Here is a 19,735-nt window from a genome sequence, read left to right as displayed (position 1 = left end):
CCGATAACTGGCCCCATTTCAAGGTATCTGCTTTCGCGATGGAAGTCATTACAAGTATCCACTGTTTTCTTGGAGCGCTATTGTGTTCAAGAACTAGAAAATAAAAATCTGAAAAGTACAAAAACACAATTAAATTAATGAAATTTTAAGGAAAATGCTGCATTGAAATGAGGTCTTTCTTGAAAATGATCTGTCAGTTTATTTTGGGAAGTTAAAAATACTTAGGACAAATCATTTTTAACCTATATTTAAATGAATACACTATAAAGAAGTTATTTAGTGCTCAACCACAACATGATTGTTTTTAGCAAACATTAACGTAAAATTTTATTGCTCCAAAAAGATAGGAAAAGGTCAGGTTTACCCCTGATACATCACTTTTCCTTGTAACAAAATGTTCAACATCTGGGAACTGAGAACAGTTATTGTTGAAGCTTTGTAGATGGACTTCGTTTCCATTTTTGCCTGATGTACAGCTTCCTATGTTCAACGATGAAGGGCCTCTTTTGTAATGTTTCACAATTTATTATGCGCCTCACATTTGCAGTGGAAGACTAGACTGCTGGTAGGCCAGTCTAGAACCCGCACTTTTGCTACAAAGCTACACTATTGCAACACATGCAGAATTTGGTGAAATGAGCATCCATGGAAAAAAAAAAATGCTTGGATGAGCTAGAGCCTACAGATGCTGTTGGCGTTTTTGGGTGTTGTTGACAAAAGGATTTTTTTTTGCATAGTGGAGTTTGAAGCTGCTCTCATGAAAGCCCTAAATTCCTTGCAATTACAGTATATGTTGGAAGATTCAGGGAGGGTCCCTGCATACCCAATTATCACACCCACCTCTTCTCAATTAGCTGTGGGAGCTTTTTGTCACTTGTCCTAGCTTTTTTGGAACATGTTGCAGGGATCAAATTCCAAATGTGCTAATACTTACAAAATATTTACGATTTTTGAACATCAAATATTTTGTCATTCAATTTAAAATAGGTTGAAAAAGAATGTGCAAATTATTCTATTCTGTTTCTGTGTATACTATTTACATACTGTCCCAACTTCATTGGAGTTGGTTTTGTACGTGACAGTAATGCGATGAAAAATGCAGCCGCCACACGGGCCTTTAAATTCGTGTCAACGAAATTCAAACAGTATTTTAACTGTGGTCCTTGAACATTTTTTTAACCTGGTCAGTAAGACATTACAAGAACTTTGCACTTTCCGGATAGTGATAGCATTGCTTTAATGGGCCAGCCAGGCATACAGGGTGTAAAAAGGCCAACATTCAATCACAAGATATACACGGGAACAGTAAAACAAGGATGACTCGTGACCTTGTTTTTATGCACTCCTCATAAGACAACTCCAAAATATGGGCGAATACAGACACTTGCATACTCTTGCGTGTTCTAGCTCTAACATGACGTTTGTCACAAGACGAGCTCCTGAGACTCTCTCCGTGTATACGTGGATATGAGGTTGTATTGGGAGGTCCATGCGGAGAATACATCAAAAGGTGAGCCTTGGCCTTTGGCGTTGAGGGCCCAAAATACACAAACATGAAAGAAATAGCAACCCCTTAAAACATTCAAGGCTCATGTGTTCATGCTAACAAACTAATTATTTCTCCAAAACGCAGTGAGACCACAACCTTTTGTTCCATGGTCAGACTTGCCATATACTGTCAATTTACACTCCTCTAAAAATACTCCCAAAAGCAATTATATGAGTCAGTTTTAAAAATACTATAGTAGGGTATTCTCGTACACACACCACTGTTTACAACAAAAATATATAGATATAGTTCAAGTCCCATCTGATTTGTTCAGCTTATCGCATGATTCTGCTATGGTATCACACCAACATTCGATGATATTGAACTTTTTTTTTTTTTTTTACAGACATAAATATAGCACGATAAAATAGTGAAAATACAAAATAAAGATATAGGTGTGTATAATTAAAATGCAAATGCAAGTAACGGATGTTAAAAGACCCCGCCCCCCAATAAAAAAATAAATTGCCCCTGAGGTCAAACGATAAGAGGAAACAGAATTATGTCCACTAATGACTTTCCTATGACTCCTAAGTGGCAGCAAAAAAAAAAAAGGCAAAAAAGTGTTGTGTCCTATGCAAGTGCACAAGCATGGCTGTCCTTATTACTATTGTTTGCTGCACTGCACTTTTTTGTGTTGGAGGGGGGTAGATAACCTGAAGGCACAATTATCCGAGGCAGAACATGTCTCAAGTGTAAGTAGTAATATTGAAAAGAGTTGCAGAACAAGGGAAGATCAAACAGTTTAACATGTACTTATAACGTCAAACTATTTTCAAATAGTTCAATCAAACAGGAGTAAAAATGCCAGATTTGACATATCAACAAATCTCATTATTCTTATAGCCTGGCTTGCTACATAGACTTATCTGACCAGCTTTAAAACCATTATATTAAAACAAAGAATTTTTGCATTCCTCTCCTCACGAGGTTAATATGCACAATGTATAAACATAGCTGTATGTTACAAGAATATACATATTTTCAATCAATAACATCTTAATAAGGAGTACATCCAAGCATTCAGGGTGATGACTTTGGCTTTGGACTGTTGGACTGCATATGCAAATGATATGAAATACATGTAGCAAATGCAGCATAACGGAAAAAAAAACACAATGGGACAAATAACATGAAAGTAAAATCTGAGATGGCTCACATAATTATTCGTCACACACTTGTCTCATTCAAAAGCAGCTCCTTTGAAAAAGACGATAGAACGGTTTGAGAGTGAAAAAAAAATCAAATGTTTTGGTGGGTTCAAGTTTGCCATTCCTCATGTGCAAGTCAATAGAAAAATGCTACAAGGTTCTTGTCAAGTGGGCAAGTGCAGGGCAGACAGAGCTCCCCTGCTATTTGCTCTGAAATTGGCAGGACGCGCCACGTTTTCTTCTTTCGGGTCTTCCTGCGTGTTCGTTCACACCAGGGAGGCGGCACGGATTGGAGCGCTATTACATCGAGAGCCAAACCAAGATGTCCACTCCACTTCTTTCTTTCGTCATGGCAGTGGAGACGTCTCCCGCATCTTTCTATTCCCAAACATTCCACGCTGACATCGGCTCAGGTCCACTTCCTGCCAATGTGCGTCGCTCACTCGCTGTCGGTCTCTATGTCCGAGTCGGACCACTGCACCGGGCTCAGCTTGCCGCGGCGCATGGCATATTCGATGACTGCGGTGTAGCAGAAGTAGTACTGGTCCCAGGTTTGGATGCTGAATGCCCTCTGCGTACGCATGCGTCGCACAGTCTGATAGATGTCTACTGTACCAACGTCCTCCAGCCGGGACAGGCAGATATCCAGTGTGCAGAAGGTGCCTTAAGCCAGGAAACATGCAGGGATAAAAAGGAAGTTAGTTGGTAGGATGCAGAAAGAAAAAAAAAGACATTCCGTTAGCTCATCAATCTTGCACCAAAACACACAACACATTTGCATTGTCTAATTACACAGACAATCATTGGTAATAGTCTAAGAAAATAAATACAGTATGTGAAAATAATTTAGAGTTGTGGCTGCCACATGGGGTTTAACTTGTACAATGCTTAACATATCACAGTATATATTGTACTGTATTCTATTACAAAATAAATGATTTTTTTACATGCGTTGAAAAGCTAAACTCCTAACAAAACCACGACAGATTCATGAGCAGAATACTGTACATGCATTCACCTGTTCGGCCGATGCCCGCACTACAGTGTACAACCACAGGAGGGCCCCCTGGTGGCCCCTTCCAAGTGGAGCCCAAACTCTGGACAGCAACTTGGCGTCTCTCAAGTACATGCTCGCGAAAGTCCAACATGGCCGACGCACTCTTGGGCACGCCGAAATCAGGCCAGCTGACGTAGAGGTAGTGGCAAACATCCCGTCTCTCCCCAGACTTGACAACAAAATAGAAAAAAAATAATACAATCACGGTCTACAACATTAGGAGCATTTACAGTACATACACTAATAAGATCCAATATGAGAGCTGTACCAAATCTGAACAGTATTAATGTAAAAGTGTGTTCATGACAGTGGGCACAGTTTATTGTTAAACAGAGTTGTTGAAATAATACTGTATAAGTGCTTCCATGTTTCATTGCAGTTCGAATACCAAGTACTAATAAACGGTATCTCTTTTATTTTGAGTGGTATGTCTATAAATGAAATCAGTCATATTGAGGATGTCTGCCACTTGTAGCATTTTTTTTAAGGGTTTTACTGGCGACTTTAATGCTGCCTATCTGCACCACACTACAACAGCGTTTGAGACCCCGTAGCAGTAACTTGAGCTGGATGTTTTTTTTTTTCCTCTCTCTCTCTGAAATGGTACGGCAAAGATATAAAATTAATAGGGTGTTTGGACTTGACTTTTCAAAGTGTGCCAAATTTTACTTTTTCCAATTAGCTGTTGAGCATTTTTTTTTCAAGTCTGTCTGAGTGACTCTCCTCTCAGTTTAGTTGCAGTTAGCAGAGTTCAGCTGCCACAGTAAGCTAATTTAACTGAGTACATTTGTTAACACTGTATAAAATGTTAATTAATCTCTAGAGTTAATGCTACAGTATAACTTTGACAGCCCTAGTGTATATCACGACATCCGTGACCTGGAATACTACCGAAATTTTATTCGGTAAGTCATGAACTATTTGTCAGAACTTGCCCTACAGTTACTTTTCTATTAGATGGCATCCGAGCAAGCTTTTAATATTTATAGTGGAAATGATTATGGCACCTGACCTTTCTCCTAGATGTGGGAAAAGGTCCATTTAACAAAAGAGGTGTAGGACTGAACATACTGCTGTGGGTAACAACTCACTTGAGTATTATAGAGCTCCAGATGTGAGAGTTTGAAGTCCTGGAAGACCTGAATGTGGGTGTTCCTGACCAGGAAACATCCGTGTTGCTCTGTTCGGCCTTCTTCCAGTGGCCAATACTGGCCGCACTTTACACGCCCTCGCTCCACCACTCTTGATGCAGACAGTATGTACATGTATGAGCATGAATTGTGTATGAAATGTCTTTACTCGACCATTCACACACTTTTGTAATACTAATTATATTGCATCACTTCTTTATAGAACTTTGTACCCATCACATGAAAAAACAATTCACCTTGTTGTCATGACAATAATAAGTACCAGCTGCTCCCACACCATGCGCCAAAAGTCCCCGAATGTTTTGGGCAAAGGACCTGAAGAATACAAATATCATCAGCCTTTTCTGAAATAATGATGGGGGTAGAAACCGTGCATAGGGAATCTCAATAAAAATAACCAAGAGTCAGATTATGTGCTTCTTACCCTGAGTAGCAATGTATGCTTTTCTCCACTTGTAGCCATCCATGAAGCTTGCATTAATGTAATCTGACGTCTGCAAGACACATAAAGAGAAGAACTTGAAGCGGCAGCCCTCTGCGAGGTTTGCCCACAAACGGCAAGCGCCTGCCTGTCAGCTTTAAATACTGTAGATTTAACATTACCTCGTCCTCGTCATCACAGAGCTGGCAGAGTCGCACTCTGGACTGGTCCAAACACAGGACATCGCTGTACCGGTTCTTGAGCTGATTAGAGAGCTTCCTGGGGGAGGGGTTAAATATCATCATTTGTAAGCTTACATGCACACACAGGTTAATGAGGATGAACAGAGGTACTGCGTGGATGACACTGACAAAATGTAGGGATTAAATTTGCCGGCCCATGGCTTTCAGAAGATACGGTTTGACATCAGAGGGATGTCTTTCAAAAACAAACAGTACCAAATAAATACATCAATTACTTAAAAGGATAATTTACCTATTAAGCAATTTTCAATGGTAAAACGTGAATATAGTTACTTTGATAACTACATTTTTTTCACGTACATTTAATAACTTTAGAAACATATTTTATCAATTCATAAATAAATTGACATCATATGTACTCCTGTCTTCGGTAAACATACAATCATGTCTGGGTTTCGTCAAACGACACTCGCAAACTGAGCTGTGATTGGTTGTTACCTGAGCACAACGGATGTCTATTTCAGTTGACAGAAAGTGGCAATATGTGGTTCTCAATGTGTTTTTTAATATTTCATGTTTAATATTTCATATTTCACACACAAAATATGAAGGTTTTACAGATGAAAATAAGAAAGCTATCCCTTCAATATATATATTGAATATAGTTGATTAATATTTCGTTAATGTCCAGCTACATTGCATCATTACTGCACGTTGACAAACGTCTGTGTAGATGCTTACTGCCAACGTCACCTTGAAAAATGTATTCAAAGAGTGCAGTGTTGATTATTAAATTCATTAATACATTTTCTATACTGCCTGTACTGTTCAGGATCACAAGAGAGAGTAAGAACTTAGCCCAGCTGACTAAGGGTGAGAGAAACAAAGGATGCCCTGGAGTGATTATTTGTCAATGGAAGGGTTGTCCAAAATATCAAAGGCTAGCCGGGTTGAGAAAAGGCCATGTTTGTCAGCATGAGTGAAGGTGAAGTAAAACACAAGTCATCTATGGTGACTACACCACATAGTATTGCGAAAGAGCTTAGAATGTAATGTTGAGAAGTCCCAGAAAGACACGATATTTTCCAGTACAATGTTCTACCATGATATACTGGCTCATTGCTTTCCCACCACTATATCCGAGCTTTAAAATCGCATGCCTTTAAATGCCGTACTACAGGAGATAAACGCATGCAATCTGCAGTGAACTGCCAAACTTTGAAAGCATGTTTGCGCTGGTCTGCCATTAGTCCAACATACTTTGTGAATAGGAGTGTTAAGCAAACTGCTTGTGCAAATGACGTGCAATAAAAAGTGTTTGCAGCAAATGCAGTTCATTCTTTGTGGATTCGGCCCTATGGATACAAGTGAATGAAGCAATAATAGGAAAAAGCTAAGGGAAAAAAAATACTTTGGATATTCTTTTCTTTACATGGACCATCTTGACAGGAACTCACTGGAGTATTTTGAATTAATTTTTTTGAGGAACGAATCCTCCATTATTGGCTGAAAACTTCACATTTGCTGTTTTTATGCTAAGGGTGAAGCCAATGATGGATGTTCAAGTTTAGTCAAATCATAATCTAATCTATAAAATGAAAGTTGACCATGTAAAAGGAAACCTATTGGAGTTGGCATAAACTGCTCCTAGAGTTTTGCTATTTGATGCTAGGCTCAGGCTCTATACTCCACATATAATGGGGGAACACTGTACCAATGGTGGCTTTAAGCCAAAGAAAAAAGCAATGTATAATCGGAAACTTGTGACAAAATAAGTGTCGTCGAACAATATCTTACTTGGAGTAGTCAAAGGTGCCTGCTGGTGGCTCCTTGCGAATCTCCTCATATTCCTGATAGATCCCTTTCTTCTTGTTCCTCTTCACATGATCCACAAGCTCGTTCATCGTCATACCACCCTGTTCCGGCATGTGAACAGACTCCTCCATGCAGCAGTCCTCATCATCTGGACCCCACGATGAGGATAAGGGCGACGTCTGGTAGGCTGGCTGGTGGGGTGGTCGAGGCAAAGATTTCTCCGGCAACGGTGGCACTCCGTCTTCTTCCTCACACTCCTCATCCACTTTCTTGATATGCTCACTCGGAGGTCCATACTCAGAGTCTGTTCTGCTATCCACTTGGTCTCCTGCACCTTTGTGAGATTGCGGCGTGTCAGGGGGTGTGTCCGACTGGGGGGGAACTTGATGTCCACGACCATTCATGTTGGAATTGGGGTTCAAGTCACTGACGGCCATGTTGTTTCCACTCCCAGCTGACCCGTTCCAGAGTTGGTGGTTCCCCTGTAGTCTGTTTGCAGCAGAATGCGAGCTCAGTTGAGGATGGCCCAGAGTCCTGCCCTCATCCATACCACAGTGGTTGTGTGGGTTCGCATTGCTATCGTCACAGAAATTACAGTTAGCCGCAGATAGCTCTGAGTCCAACTGGGTACCTAAATGGCTGTGGGTCAGTGTAGTGCCAATGCTCGGGTCCCCACACTCAAAACTGTAAGAGCGCAGCAGGCTTCCCACGCAGTCGTGTGGGTCATGCATTTGGGTGTCACCCTCCACAGTATTTGCGTTGACGCAGGACTGGATCCAGGCCACATGGCTATATTGGGATGTCCCGCCAAGGTGCTCAGGGAGGGAGGAGACTGGGATGTGACTGGCCAGCTTGTGAGCCTTCACTGTACACACCTGGCAGATTGAAAAGATTGGAAATACGTTTTAATTGACCCTTACGGTGAAGCACAACTTTCGTGCAGTTGAACATCCACAACATAGTTCCCTTGTCTTTTCACTTTTCCTGAAGTACTGTACACAGCAATGTGTTTTTACAGGTCTTAGTTTTTTGTTTATGTTGTACATATATATTGGTAAATATGTAGTAAGAAAATGTCAATATGAATATAAACTAATGAATACCGATTGACTGCTGGTAAAGGAACAGACAATCATGTCCAATCAAGGGAAAATGAACACCTGAATATACTTTGAGAAGAACAATGCAAGACATGAAGGACTGCGTTAAGTCACAACAAATCTAGCTAGATCCCAGAGTACTTTTTTTTAAGTAATTTTCAATACAATTGCTGTAACGTTCGGATTGTTGCATCCGAGGTCGCCACAGCTAGTCGTCAATATTTTATTGTATAGAGTAGTAATTGATACTTTTTTTTTTTGTAATTATTATAGTTCTGTCAGCGGCTCTGTGGAGGACTGGTTAGCATGTTCGCCTGAGGATTCAGGGACCCGAGTTCAAATCCACCTCACTCCAGCCTTCCTTTGTAGAGTTTGCATGTTCTCCCTGAGCCCACGTGGTTTTCTCCAGGCACTCGCGTAAAAGCATCTTCTGTGGAGATGGACCAAACAGGCCTGAATGTGAGGAGGACCTTACCCGAAGGCGTCTCCCAACATCATGTCATTTTCAAAATTAACACTTCTCAAAATAGCACAATACGTAAGGTTAGCACTCGGCATCTATTGCAGCCCTTTGAGCCTGAAAGGGGGATCCTTCCAGCTGCGGTTCCTTCTCAGTGCTTCTTATTTTTCCCCAGGTTTTGAGTTCTTCCTCGCTCTTCTGGGAGCTTTGTTCAGAGGATTCCATCGTGAATTTGTGGCACTTTCTGTGATTATTTTAAAAACGTGAATCCCTTAGAGACCCTGTAGGGATTAAGAGCTCTACAAATAAACCTGACTTCACATGTTCAAAGATGTTCACAAAGAGTATTGATGAGTTTAAATATTTAAAGCATGTGAGAAGGCAAAACTATATACATAAAAAAATATGAAAACAGTACATAAAAAGGACAAGAAATTTACACCATGACCTCTTTACGAGGCACAGTGAACTGAGTCATTCCAGGCCAGAAAGCATCATCATAATGCGGATAGGGAAACTACCAAGATATACAATGCTATTACCGAGGGCAGGGGTCACCAACCTTTTGAAAGTGAGAGCTACTTCTTTGGTAACGACTAATACGAAGGGCACCAGTTTACGTAAAGACACTGAAGATGCTTGTGATTTCTCATGATAATTAAGGAAGAGCTGTAGCAAATATGTAAATCAAGTTACATATGTGTTGTACATGTAATATATGTATAGCTGTTTGTAACATTCCTAGAAAATCACTGTTCTATCACTTGTGAGCTATTTGCAGAACAGGCCTGCGGGCTAATTTGATCCTCGCCGATACCACGTTGGTGACCCCTGATCTAGGGAAAATACCAAAATGTACAATGCAACTATCTGGGCAAAAAGTTGTTTTCTTTCATGAATCTAAATTATAAAACATTGTTTTGATTAACATTTTGTCACCCAAACATTTCCATCAATATTTCTTTATAAAAGATGGCTAATGTATTGATCCACAATTCATTAAATATTTAAAGAGGGGCAAAAAACACTAAATTGGAAGATGTTTTCAAACTTGAATGGTACTGTGGCAGGGTGGACAAAAAATTCAAAGCAACATATGAGCTCTTCAAAAGGTTAACTTTTGATGAACACAGACGTACCCGTTCTCTCAGTTTCTCACGAACAAAGAGGCGCAGAACTGCAAAAGGTGCTCGAAACCATAGAGGGGAGGACACGATGAAAACACATTTCAAACGAGCAGGAAAGGCCCCCTAGTGGAAGCAAACAAAAGGTGGCCAATGAGCAAGCTTTCTTCAGAAAAGACCAGTGTTTCCCAACTTTTATTGAGCAAATCTTCCATAAAAAAATTAAATCCCCCGCAACAACACACAAAAAGTGTGTATGTGTGTGTGTGTGTATATATATATATATATATATATATATATATATATATATATATATATATATATACACACACACATACACACACACACAGCATATATGTGTGTATTGAAATGGAAGATCTGAAATGAAGATCTTGTCATGATTCACGAAAAATTACATAATGTATCATCTGTGAGATCCAGGCATGTTAAAATGTTTATTTCTTTAGAAGACACATATTATGATCTTATTTTTTAGACCAATAAATTGAAATTTGATCATTTCCTGCACCCTACCTAAAGATCTATGATGGCACATTAATGTGTCGCAGCAAAGCAGTTGGGAATCACTGATCTTGGGCAAACTGCAAAACCACATGATACAGTAGACTCCATAATTATTGGCACCCCTGGTTAAGATGTGTTGTAGTTTCTGTTACTTTCATTACATTGGACCAAAATTTGAAAAAAAAAAAAAAAAAAACATAAATAAAATAAAATAAAAAAAAGAGGAAAATCCAACACCTCACATAAAGTCTTTTCACAAAATTCAGTATTAATTGACAGAACAACTCTTGCATACATTATGCAACGGCTTCCCGTAGGGGGCCGACTCAGAGGCAAAGTGGGGGCAGAGCGTGAGCGGCTTTCACTGTGACAACAACCCTAACACACGCTGCGTTCTCACGCCGAATTTCAGTGGAAACAGGACAAAGTCATCAAATTTTAGTGCATAGAAGCAAACAGGAGTTTCTAGATGAATTCGGTCAAGGATTTAAGGTAATTAATATCTAAAATAGCACTTTGAAAAAGTGCAAAAAATGCCAAAATAGCGTAACTTTAGGTCGAATTATTTACAAAATAAGTAAATGCCTGTTTTTTGTTTTTTTGTGATTTACGCATTTATTTCCAGGAATTTTCAACTTAAGTATCTCTTTGTTTTGTGCTGGCCGCCATTTTGGCATTTGTATCCACACAAATGTGTAACTTTACATTCAAATAAGGTAATTTTAGACCAATTGCCTGTTTTTGGGCAAACATCTAGTAATTTATATATTTCTGCGTCCTTATAAAGAAAGTTTGGCTTTTACATGTTTTATTTTATGTTACATTTCAATCTAAAAATTATTTTGTTTTATAAGAAAGACAAAAATAAAAACACCTATCTTTCTCCAACGGAAACATGTTTTTTAGGCAGTGTTGGCTGGAAATTTGAGAAAAAAGGAGATAAAGCTAAATATTGTCAAAGGTAGTAACTCCCTTCCTCTAAACTTTATTAAATCGGAGCCGGAGAGGATGAGGACGGCCCAATTCTTGAGCCTGAAGGCACTGGCCAGTTGGAAGAACTACAAGTCGGTCTAGGCCGGCTACAAGTTGACCCAGCAAGTGCTGGCGCCCTCTTCCATCAAGAAGCAGAGCATGATGAGGCCAAGGGCAGGAGGTGACGAGGACAGGGAAGGGGGTATTGAGGACCAGGCAGGCCGTTTTGATGAGCAGTCAGAGGCCAACATCAAGCTCCTCTAGGATTGGCGAGATTTGCAAGGTACCTAACCACACTAGTTCATTAAATTGAATTGAATCAACAGCATTTTTGTTCAGTTATTATTATTATTATTTTTTAATAACACGTTTGAAGTTTGGGCCGGCAAGGAAAAGAAGAAGAGGGGGACAAAAATCAGCCGGTTGAGGAGGAGGACAATGATGTGATCTTGGCCGAGCTTGCCAGGGAGCCGGCCGACGACCAGCTGGACCCGTCAAAGGACGAGTTGCTCCTTGTGCAATCAGCAACTATGCCGGCAACCTGACCAGGAAGGTCCAGGCCAACTTCTCTGTGGCTGAGTGCTGCAAGCAGGAGCTTACCCAGCAAAAGAAGATGGAGATTGCTATGGAGCTCGAGAGGAGTGACCCGCCCTCTGTGATGTTCAACGCCCTGGTCGAGCTGGTTGACAGGGGCGATCTGGGGATGGACTGGGTGGTCTTGAAGAGGCCATCTCTCCCCATGGCCCCCTTCGGGAGGTCAACGGGAGACTCTCTGATGAGCAGGGAGGACAAGAAGGAGTGCAGGGTGCGGTTCCTCTCCTTTGCCATGCGCCACAGGAACAGGTTCAGGCACCTGCTGGAATTTGTGGGCCTCAGACCCGACCTTGCAGGCATACAGGTGCCAGGAGGGGCACAGGCTGGCCAACACTATCTTGCTTCACAACAGCAGGTCCCTCTTCAACTGTTTTGGTGCTTACTTCTCCAAGGACGTGACTTCAGAAGCGAGGAAGAACAAGGCCTTGGAGCAGCCGGCCAGCAGGAAGAAGAGCAGGGTCGAGGAGGGCAGAAAGGAGACAGCAAGAGACAGGAACTTTTACAAGTCCAAGAAGCTGACCTGGGCCCACAAGTCATAGACCAACAAGCTAAAGTGATTGTTGAAGGACGAGGGCGAGATAGCCAGCAAAACATGCTGTGGTAATAGTGACATCGGAATTCAACCTAAATAAGTTGTGATTGTCTATACAAAAATGCTAATTCTGCTTTTGTTGAGTAAAATTAATTTGTTTATCCATGCTTTCCTTAAATATATGTAAAGTTTCTGTTTAGTTTTCAAACTTTATTGTGCGGGGCTACCAACTCGTACGGGCCAAGCTCCATTTCTGGAAAGTTTGCGCGGATAACTCTTCATGGCATGCTTCATTTACAACAGGTGCGTGCATACAGTATTCATTTTAACTTTTCAGTTAATTGATAGAATCGTGACTCAAACTGTAATATATGTTTGTACATGTTACAGTGCCAATTGACAGGAGGGAAGTGTTTGCTCTTTTTGTCTTTAGGACATAGAAGGAGAACCAATCACCTCTGGGTTTATCCAATCAATCAGCAAAGGAAAAGACGATATTGTCCATTTTGAGTGCTTTTTCTTTGTAAATTCAGATAAAGATGGCGTTCTTTTTCCTGTTTGGTGCTTTCTGAGCTGCGGAATTGACTGTGGCCCATGGTGGCAGAGCGGCTCTAGCGAGTCTTGCGTAAAGTTGGTGGACCACGGCGCAACAGCCCATCCACGACAGAGTGCTGCAGGTACGCAAGATGTGGAACCACTCATTCATTAACACGCACGACGCAGCGCAGCAGAGATGTTAACAAAGTATGCTAAATCCATGGGTATAGTTTTCTTCCTAGCCTTTCATAAACCTAAGCAGCACATCTGCTGTCTTCCTATTTTGAGGATAATTGTTTGCTGAAGCACCTTGGACTGGCTGTTGGGGGGTGCGTATTATTCTCGTGAGGGTGTGACTGAGATTGTTTATGTTATCACTCTACAGTGAAGGATAATTTACCTCTGACTTCCTTGGACAAATTAAACCGGGTCCCGAACAAGCCACGCAAACCATTACCGATGGACTTATGAACCATAGTTATTCAGGTTTGAATAACGCAACATTGGTGTGTTCACATAGAGAGTGCGCTTAATGTGGGAGCGACATGGAGAATAACAGAGGAAGACTCTTTAATGAAAGAAGGGGTGAGTACCAAATACTCCGCTCTGGTGCTCATGTGAGTAACCCACGAAAAAAAATCATGTGCACCCCTGCCTAGGTTTCACAAGATGGGGGGAATATAGAAAGAGGGATCTTTGACCACCTTGCACAATCTCTGTAAATCAGCCAGTGACCTTGGTCCTCTCCACTGCACTCTCCTCTTTAGCTCACTCCACAGGTTTGCAATAGGGTTGCGGTCTGGGGACTGAGATGGCCATGGAAGGAGCTTGATTCTGTGTCTGGTGAACCATTTCTACAATTTTCAGTATGAGAGCATGTTTCTGCAATAAAAATGAAATTTATTTTAAGGCTTTTAGCATATCTTGACTAGGGGTGCCAATATATAAAAATAAGGGCACTGCATTTACCTTGAGCAAATTGAGGATCTTGACACAGAGATCATAGTCAAAATTCCCATAACTGGAGTCGGTCATGTCATAAATAAATATAAGTCCGTCTCTCTGGGTTTGAACACTAGGGAGAAACAAAAAACCATAGATATCTACAACAGGTTCTTAATTGTGCACTAACAGTAAATAATAGGGGGACTTCAGTGGTTGGGTGTGTGTCACCTGTCTATGGCTTTGTCCAGCTGATAAATGATGGCCTGCAGTACAGCTTTGTGAGTGGTCACGTCTGGCCGATGAAGGCGAGCTGTGAAGAGTGCGAGCGCAGCACCATTTGCGTCACGTCCAGGCTGGAGGGAATATGACGTAAATCCAAGTCAAAAGACAAGGAAGCATTTAAACAAATATTGTTATACAATGAGAGCTAAACAAATCTTTTAGCTATCAAACAAAGCGTTTTTGACATTGAACTTCTTTGTGGTACAGAATTTCTACCACTCACCAGGACAGTAAATTTGCCACTGAGCAGCTCAGAACGGAGTGGCTCCTCGTCAGGATTTATATTGATGATCCCCTCTTTGATTCTTGTGTTCTGATGTTTCCGTTTTTGATAGAAGCATAATTTCATTAGTTGACATAACACCAGTAAACATTCAAGAGGCTATGTGGTATCTCATTGAAAGTTGAAAAAGGCATTCATCAGTGTTACTAATCTGGGCCCAACTGTACCTTGTACGCTTGGAGGAGGTCGACGGCTCTGGACACGTCAAACTTGCGTGCCATAAGAAACTTAACAGCTGTGGGTTCGGAGACAAGCCCAGCATACTGAGGCTGCTCCCTGCGACGCACCTCACTCAGGAACTCCTCCACAGCCTGGAACATACACATAGTGAGGCATGGAAAAGACAATGTCCAGTGTGTGCACGTGCATGTGCGTATGTAGAATGAAGTAAAACAAAGTGTAGAATTTAGAAAAAGTATAATGTAGAAACTTGTCTGAACAGACAGAAAGCAACAAGGATCAAAATATTTGATATACCAGACCCTTCAACTTTTTCCTTAAAGGGACAATGTGTAAGATTTAGACCATTTTAATAAATTAAATGACTATAAATTTAAAAAAAAACGTGCAAATAAACGTGTTCTTAACGAACGACAGTATGTTTTAAATATAATTGGAGGTCTAGTTATCATTAAATGATATGGGGCGGACTCCTCCAGTGGCTGCCATGTCTGTTATAGCTATGAACCATGGTAAATGCAGCACCTAAAGCTGTCCGCAATGAAAAACTGTCCAAGTCTTACACATTGTCCCTTTAAAGAAGCGATAATACATTTTCATGCGATAATTAAGTCAGATTCAAATGATGGCAGACAGCATACGCCCCCTGGAAGATGACATAGTGGAAAACAAGCAGCCACAACAGTTTGCTTGTTTATCAGTCAACTGAGATGCATTTGTACTCACAATTTATAACCAGCACAAGGAAGAAAATGACAAACAACAACACAAGACCTTACCCTTCACAAATTTCAGAGAAGTAACAAGCATTAATCTCATTATGGATTTTTTTTTTTTTACTCAGCTACAAAAGCCAACTTCTTGCATTTAACTGTCAATCAATTATTAACTGTCAATCAATTAGGGACAGAATGATTATCGGTAGGGCCGATTAACGGGGCCGATATTCACCGTATTGGTGCAGATCAGGATTGGCCCTTTTATAAATCTAACCGCTGATAAACGCTGTCATTATGTCCAATGCACCCTTTCACTTCTCTGACTGTGGAGTCTCACGCAAGTATTGTCCCGACCATAGCAGCATCTAAATGGGTAGCCATGCAAGAGCTATAGCCAAAAAGTAGTGAAAGCCATATATGCATTGCCTTGTCTTGAATGCCAACTAGCCTTCCAGGCTAACTTACACCGGTAAACATGAAGGTTTAGGCATGGGCCGAATACCGAATTGGCGGTACATGGTGATTTTGAAATTCAAAGTTGTTCAAAACCTTCCCAATCTGCCAAAACCGGTAAATTCTTTTCCCTCCTGCATGGTCGGCTAATGAGCCGCCTCTCATTGTCTATTACACTAGTCCTCCTTGACTGCAGTAGCCATTCACATTAAAGCCGCTACTGTCCATTTCCTGCTTCGCAATTTCATTCATTTAAATGTATGTGAGAAGTATGTGTGCTTGATTTAATTTGGGGTTTGCATATACTGCACATCGTTTTGAATTTTATCTTGTTTTGTTGCATTTGATTTGGTGGACATGCTGACTTTTTTTTGTTGTGTTGATTACGGACTATTTGCTTTCTGTTCTGTATGAATATTTGTTCTTGGTTAGCTCGTTTGATTAACATGCGAGCACAAGCGAGTGTCGATAATTGTGGCGTCGTCGTTGATCTACAATGACAGCCACCGTAGCAGAAATATTTGTCACGTCTTCAACATGATTGGGACGCGTGATAAGGAAAATCCACTTTAAGTGCTGACACAACGAGCAGATTCATGATGGTCAAACTCCATTTGTAACGTTGTATTTACAGTAGCGACCTTTGTGTGTCACCAAGTTTGCAAAACGTGACAAGACTGCTTTCAATGAGGAAGGGGCAGTTGAACTTAATCCATGTTTTGTTTTTGTGCATCCTGCCATGCAGGCTTGACTCTCCACAAAGGGCTGTGTGGTGACGTCATGGCACGACAACTTAGACAGGGCGAAAACAGAATGCTTCTTGACTGGATAAAAGGCCTCTACCGTGGACACGTACCGTAATTTCCCCAAATGTACGACACATCTGTGCATAAGACACAAGACTTAATTTTTGGGTCAAATACTGTTATTTTCTACATTACTGTGTATGACACACCAACACTTTGGCAACAATGTAAAAACTCTAACAGAATAAATCTAATCTTTTGTAAACTAGCCATCCTTTCTTGTGTTCATATCTGTAAGTTATTTTTTTTTTTTTGTGTGTGCATTAAGTAAAGCGTGTTTCCCATATTGTGAGCGGTCAGCGAACACCTCATCAGTGTTATGTTGATAGCACTCAAAGCTGTTCCTTTTCCTCACGATGTGGTTCGAGTTCATTTTACCAAAAGTTGAGCAGCATCCGTGTTTCACCAAGGTTATGATTGTGTGTGTATATAACAAAAGACCGCAGTTAATAAAGGAGTCAAATGGAAGACCTTTCAGTGTACTCTAACTGGTGCACTCTTCATTGAATCAGCTGGAGATATAACTTTTACATAATCCTCTTTGTTTTAGTAATATTCCGTGTGTGAACAAGGATGGACTCGGACACAAGGTGAGTCTGCCTGCTTCTTTTATTGAAAATAAAGCCGTAAAAACCTCTGCTAACATGAGCTGCTGTTAGCTGCAACAGGCCCTTTGTTAATGGCCACCTGACATCCACTCTCTTTGTCTCAGTTCGGTAATTATTACATGTAAGAACACAACTGATATAAAAATGCAAATCTATACATCAAAAGTCACTTAATGTGACTGACAGATCACACTTCCTTGAATGGTGTTGAATTAAAAAAAAAAATTATATATATATATATATATATATATATATATATATATATATATATATAATATGGGGAATTACAGTAACTGACAACAGAAAGGAAGAGGTTGAACATTCTACAGCTCATCATGAACTCCCAAACATCACCAGCATAATTAAGTATGCAGATGACACTACAGTCATCGGGCTGATCACTGGTGGGGTTGAGACAGCATGTAGGAAAGAGTTGGCAGACCTTGTGGCCTGGTGTCGCAGCAAAAATCTCCACCTCAACACAGATAAGACCAAAGAACTGATCATTGACCCAAGGTGGAAGATGGAGCTGCACAACCCACCACTACTCATCAATGGGACAGAGGTGGAGAGGGTGAAAGCCTTCAAATTCCGCGGTATCTACATCAGCGAGGATCTCACCTGGTCCTGCAACACTCGACATATCATCAAAAAGTCCCAACAGAGATTGTAATTTCAGAGGAGACCGAAGAAATTTGGCATGCCAGCAAGGATTCTCAACAACTTCTACAGAAGTACAATCCAAAGTGTCCTCTCTACCTCCATCACAGTCTGGTACGACAACTGTACAGCACAAGACAGGAAGGCTCTCCAGCGTGTGATCAAGAACTCACAGCACATCTGTGGAGCAGCCTCAACCTCAATGCAGGACATTTACCACACCAGGGTTCTGCGGGGGCCACACAACCTCATCAGGGACAATACTCACTCACAACACAAACTGCTGCCATCAGGCAGATGCTACAGGAGCCTGAGGTTCAGGACTGCCAAGCTGGCAAACAGCTTCTACCTACAGGCCATCCAGATTCTTAACAAATCCCTCACGCACAATTTGCCTCATTACCAGTCACTTTACTGCATGCACACATTCGCCTTGTGCTTGCACAGTGCAGGAAAACTGCTAAATACATAATCTGTACTACATTATATTTTGTGTGTAATACTGTATTACTATGCATTTACAGCACAGCCCCATCTCCGGGCAGAGAAAAAGCATTAGTGACAGGTTGCCGTCACTGCCCTGCTCCACTGACACACTCAGGAAATCCTTCCTACCCATGCCAAACGGCTTAATTCACCCCTGGAAGGGAAACGCTAATAGCTCATTCTCTCACCTCTGTACTATGTGAACATCTTGCACACTGATGACCACAAACGCCACTCTTATTATTTCACTTGCGCATTTAAACAAAATCAACTGAGATGTTGAACGTTTTCCTTGCTCTGAGTGAAAAACTTGTTACAAGGCAAAAACAACAACACCTGTGGCGTTGATCTGTATGACGGCATTTCAAAAAGAACATTGCTGTGCGAGGGTCCACAAAATTAAATCGTCAGAAAAACCAGAGTGAAAGAGTTCCGTTGCTGTTTAACAGTATAGCTGTTAGCATTTGCGGGAGGAGGGGGTGGGGTGCATGTGGTAGCTTGATGCTAACCGTAGACGCATTCACACTGTATATTACGTTCAACAAAACTATTTTAAAATGCATATCTACACTACACATGAGTGACACTAGTAAGACTTAGTAGAAAATGACGAATAAAAAACGAATTCGCGGTAATACCACGTCCAGTTTGGGTTAGCACACGTTGCTATGCTAGCTAATGCTAACCGCTGTCAGGCACATAGGACTGGAGTCAGTCGCCCTTAGGGAGGTGCGATAAGGCAACGGTATCTTATCGTTTTCCAATACATTTGGCGTTTTAGAATGTGACCACGACTCGTCAGTTGTTGGTATAATGAACTTTAGTGAGTTGGACGGTACACATTGGGTAAAGACTGAAGAAAAGTGTCAAAAGACGCTTACCAGGTGCTCCTGAGATGTCAGGGCTTCCGCCATCTTGAAGCCTCAGCAACGTCGCAACGGGTAGGGGGCGGGACAGGACATCGAGGCCTATGCCCACCGGCTACATTGAAGAGCCCCGCCCTCCGGCTGCCTCTTCAGCACGTGCTTTGCTTTCATAGGGGCGTAGCTCGTCATTTGGGTGAACTAGACCCAAGCGAAATTACTCATGGTGCTTCTCACACCCACCTTTGAAGTCCTGTAA

At 41.3% G+C, this 19,735-nt stretch overlaps 1 protein-coding gene across 1 annotated transcript; it reads right to left on the bottom strand.

Annotated features, from left to right (window-relative positions):
• Positions 1-1,220: 1,220 nt before the first annotated feature.
• On the bottom strand, positions 1,221-19,547 carry ptpn9b (protein tyrosine phosphatase non-receptor type 9b). The gene is made up of 13 exons (XM_088420381.1): positions 19,495-19,547; positions 14,869-15,012; positions 14,642-14,731; positions 14,365-14,489; positions 14,161-14,266; positions 10,047-10,157; positions 7,330-8,222; positions 5,512-5,608; positions 5,333-5,402; positions 5,145-5,223; positions 4,849-4,999; positions 3,719-3,926; positions 1,221-3,363 (listed from the first exon to the last, which is right to left on the bottom strand). Exons 1-13 carry the CDS (start codon positions 19,525-19,527, stop codon positions 3,140-3,142), a joined length of 2,331 nt encoding a protein of 776 aa, XP_088276507.1. The 5' UTR covers positions 19,528-19,547; the 3' UTR covers positions 1,221-3,139.
• Between the last annotated feature and the right edge of the window lie 188 nt (positions 19,548-19,735).

The sequence above is a fragment of the Hippichthys cyanospilos genome, chromosome 7, assembly GCF_059441005.1.
Source record: "Hippichthys cyanospilos isolate Australia breed blue-spotted pipefish chromosome 7, RoL_Hcya_1.0, whole genome shotgun sequence".
NCBI lineage: Eukaryota > Metazoa > Chordata > Actinopteri > Syngnathiformes > Syngnathidae > Hippichthys > Hippichthys cyanospilos.
The sequence above is the reverse complement of the archived record's forward strand: the minus strand, read 5'-3'. Positions and strand labels throughout refer to the sequence as shown.

Excerpts from the sequence above, each read along its gene's own strand:
- ptpn9b (XM_088420381.1), bottom strand. The coding sequence starts at position 19,527 with ATGGCGGAAGCCCTGACATCTCAGGAGCACCTG. Across the intron at positions 14,490-14,641 it reads GTGGCAAATTTACTGTCCTG|CCTGGACGTGACGCAAATGG; the intron begins GTGAGTGGTAGA and ends TATTCCCTCCAG. Across the intron at positions 3,364-3,718 it reads TGCGGGCATCGGCCGAACAG|GCACCTTCTGCACACTGGAT; the intron begins GTGAATGCATGT and ends TCCTGGCTTAAG.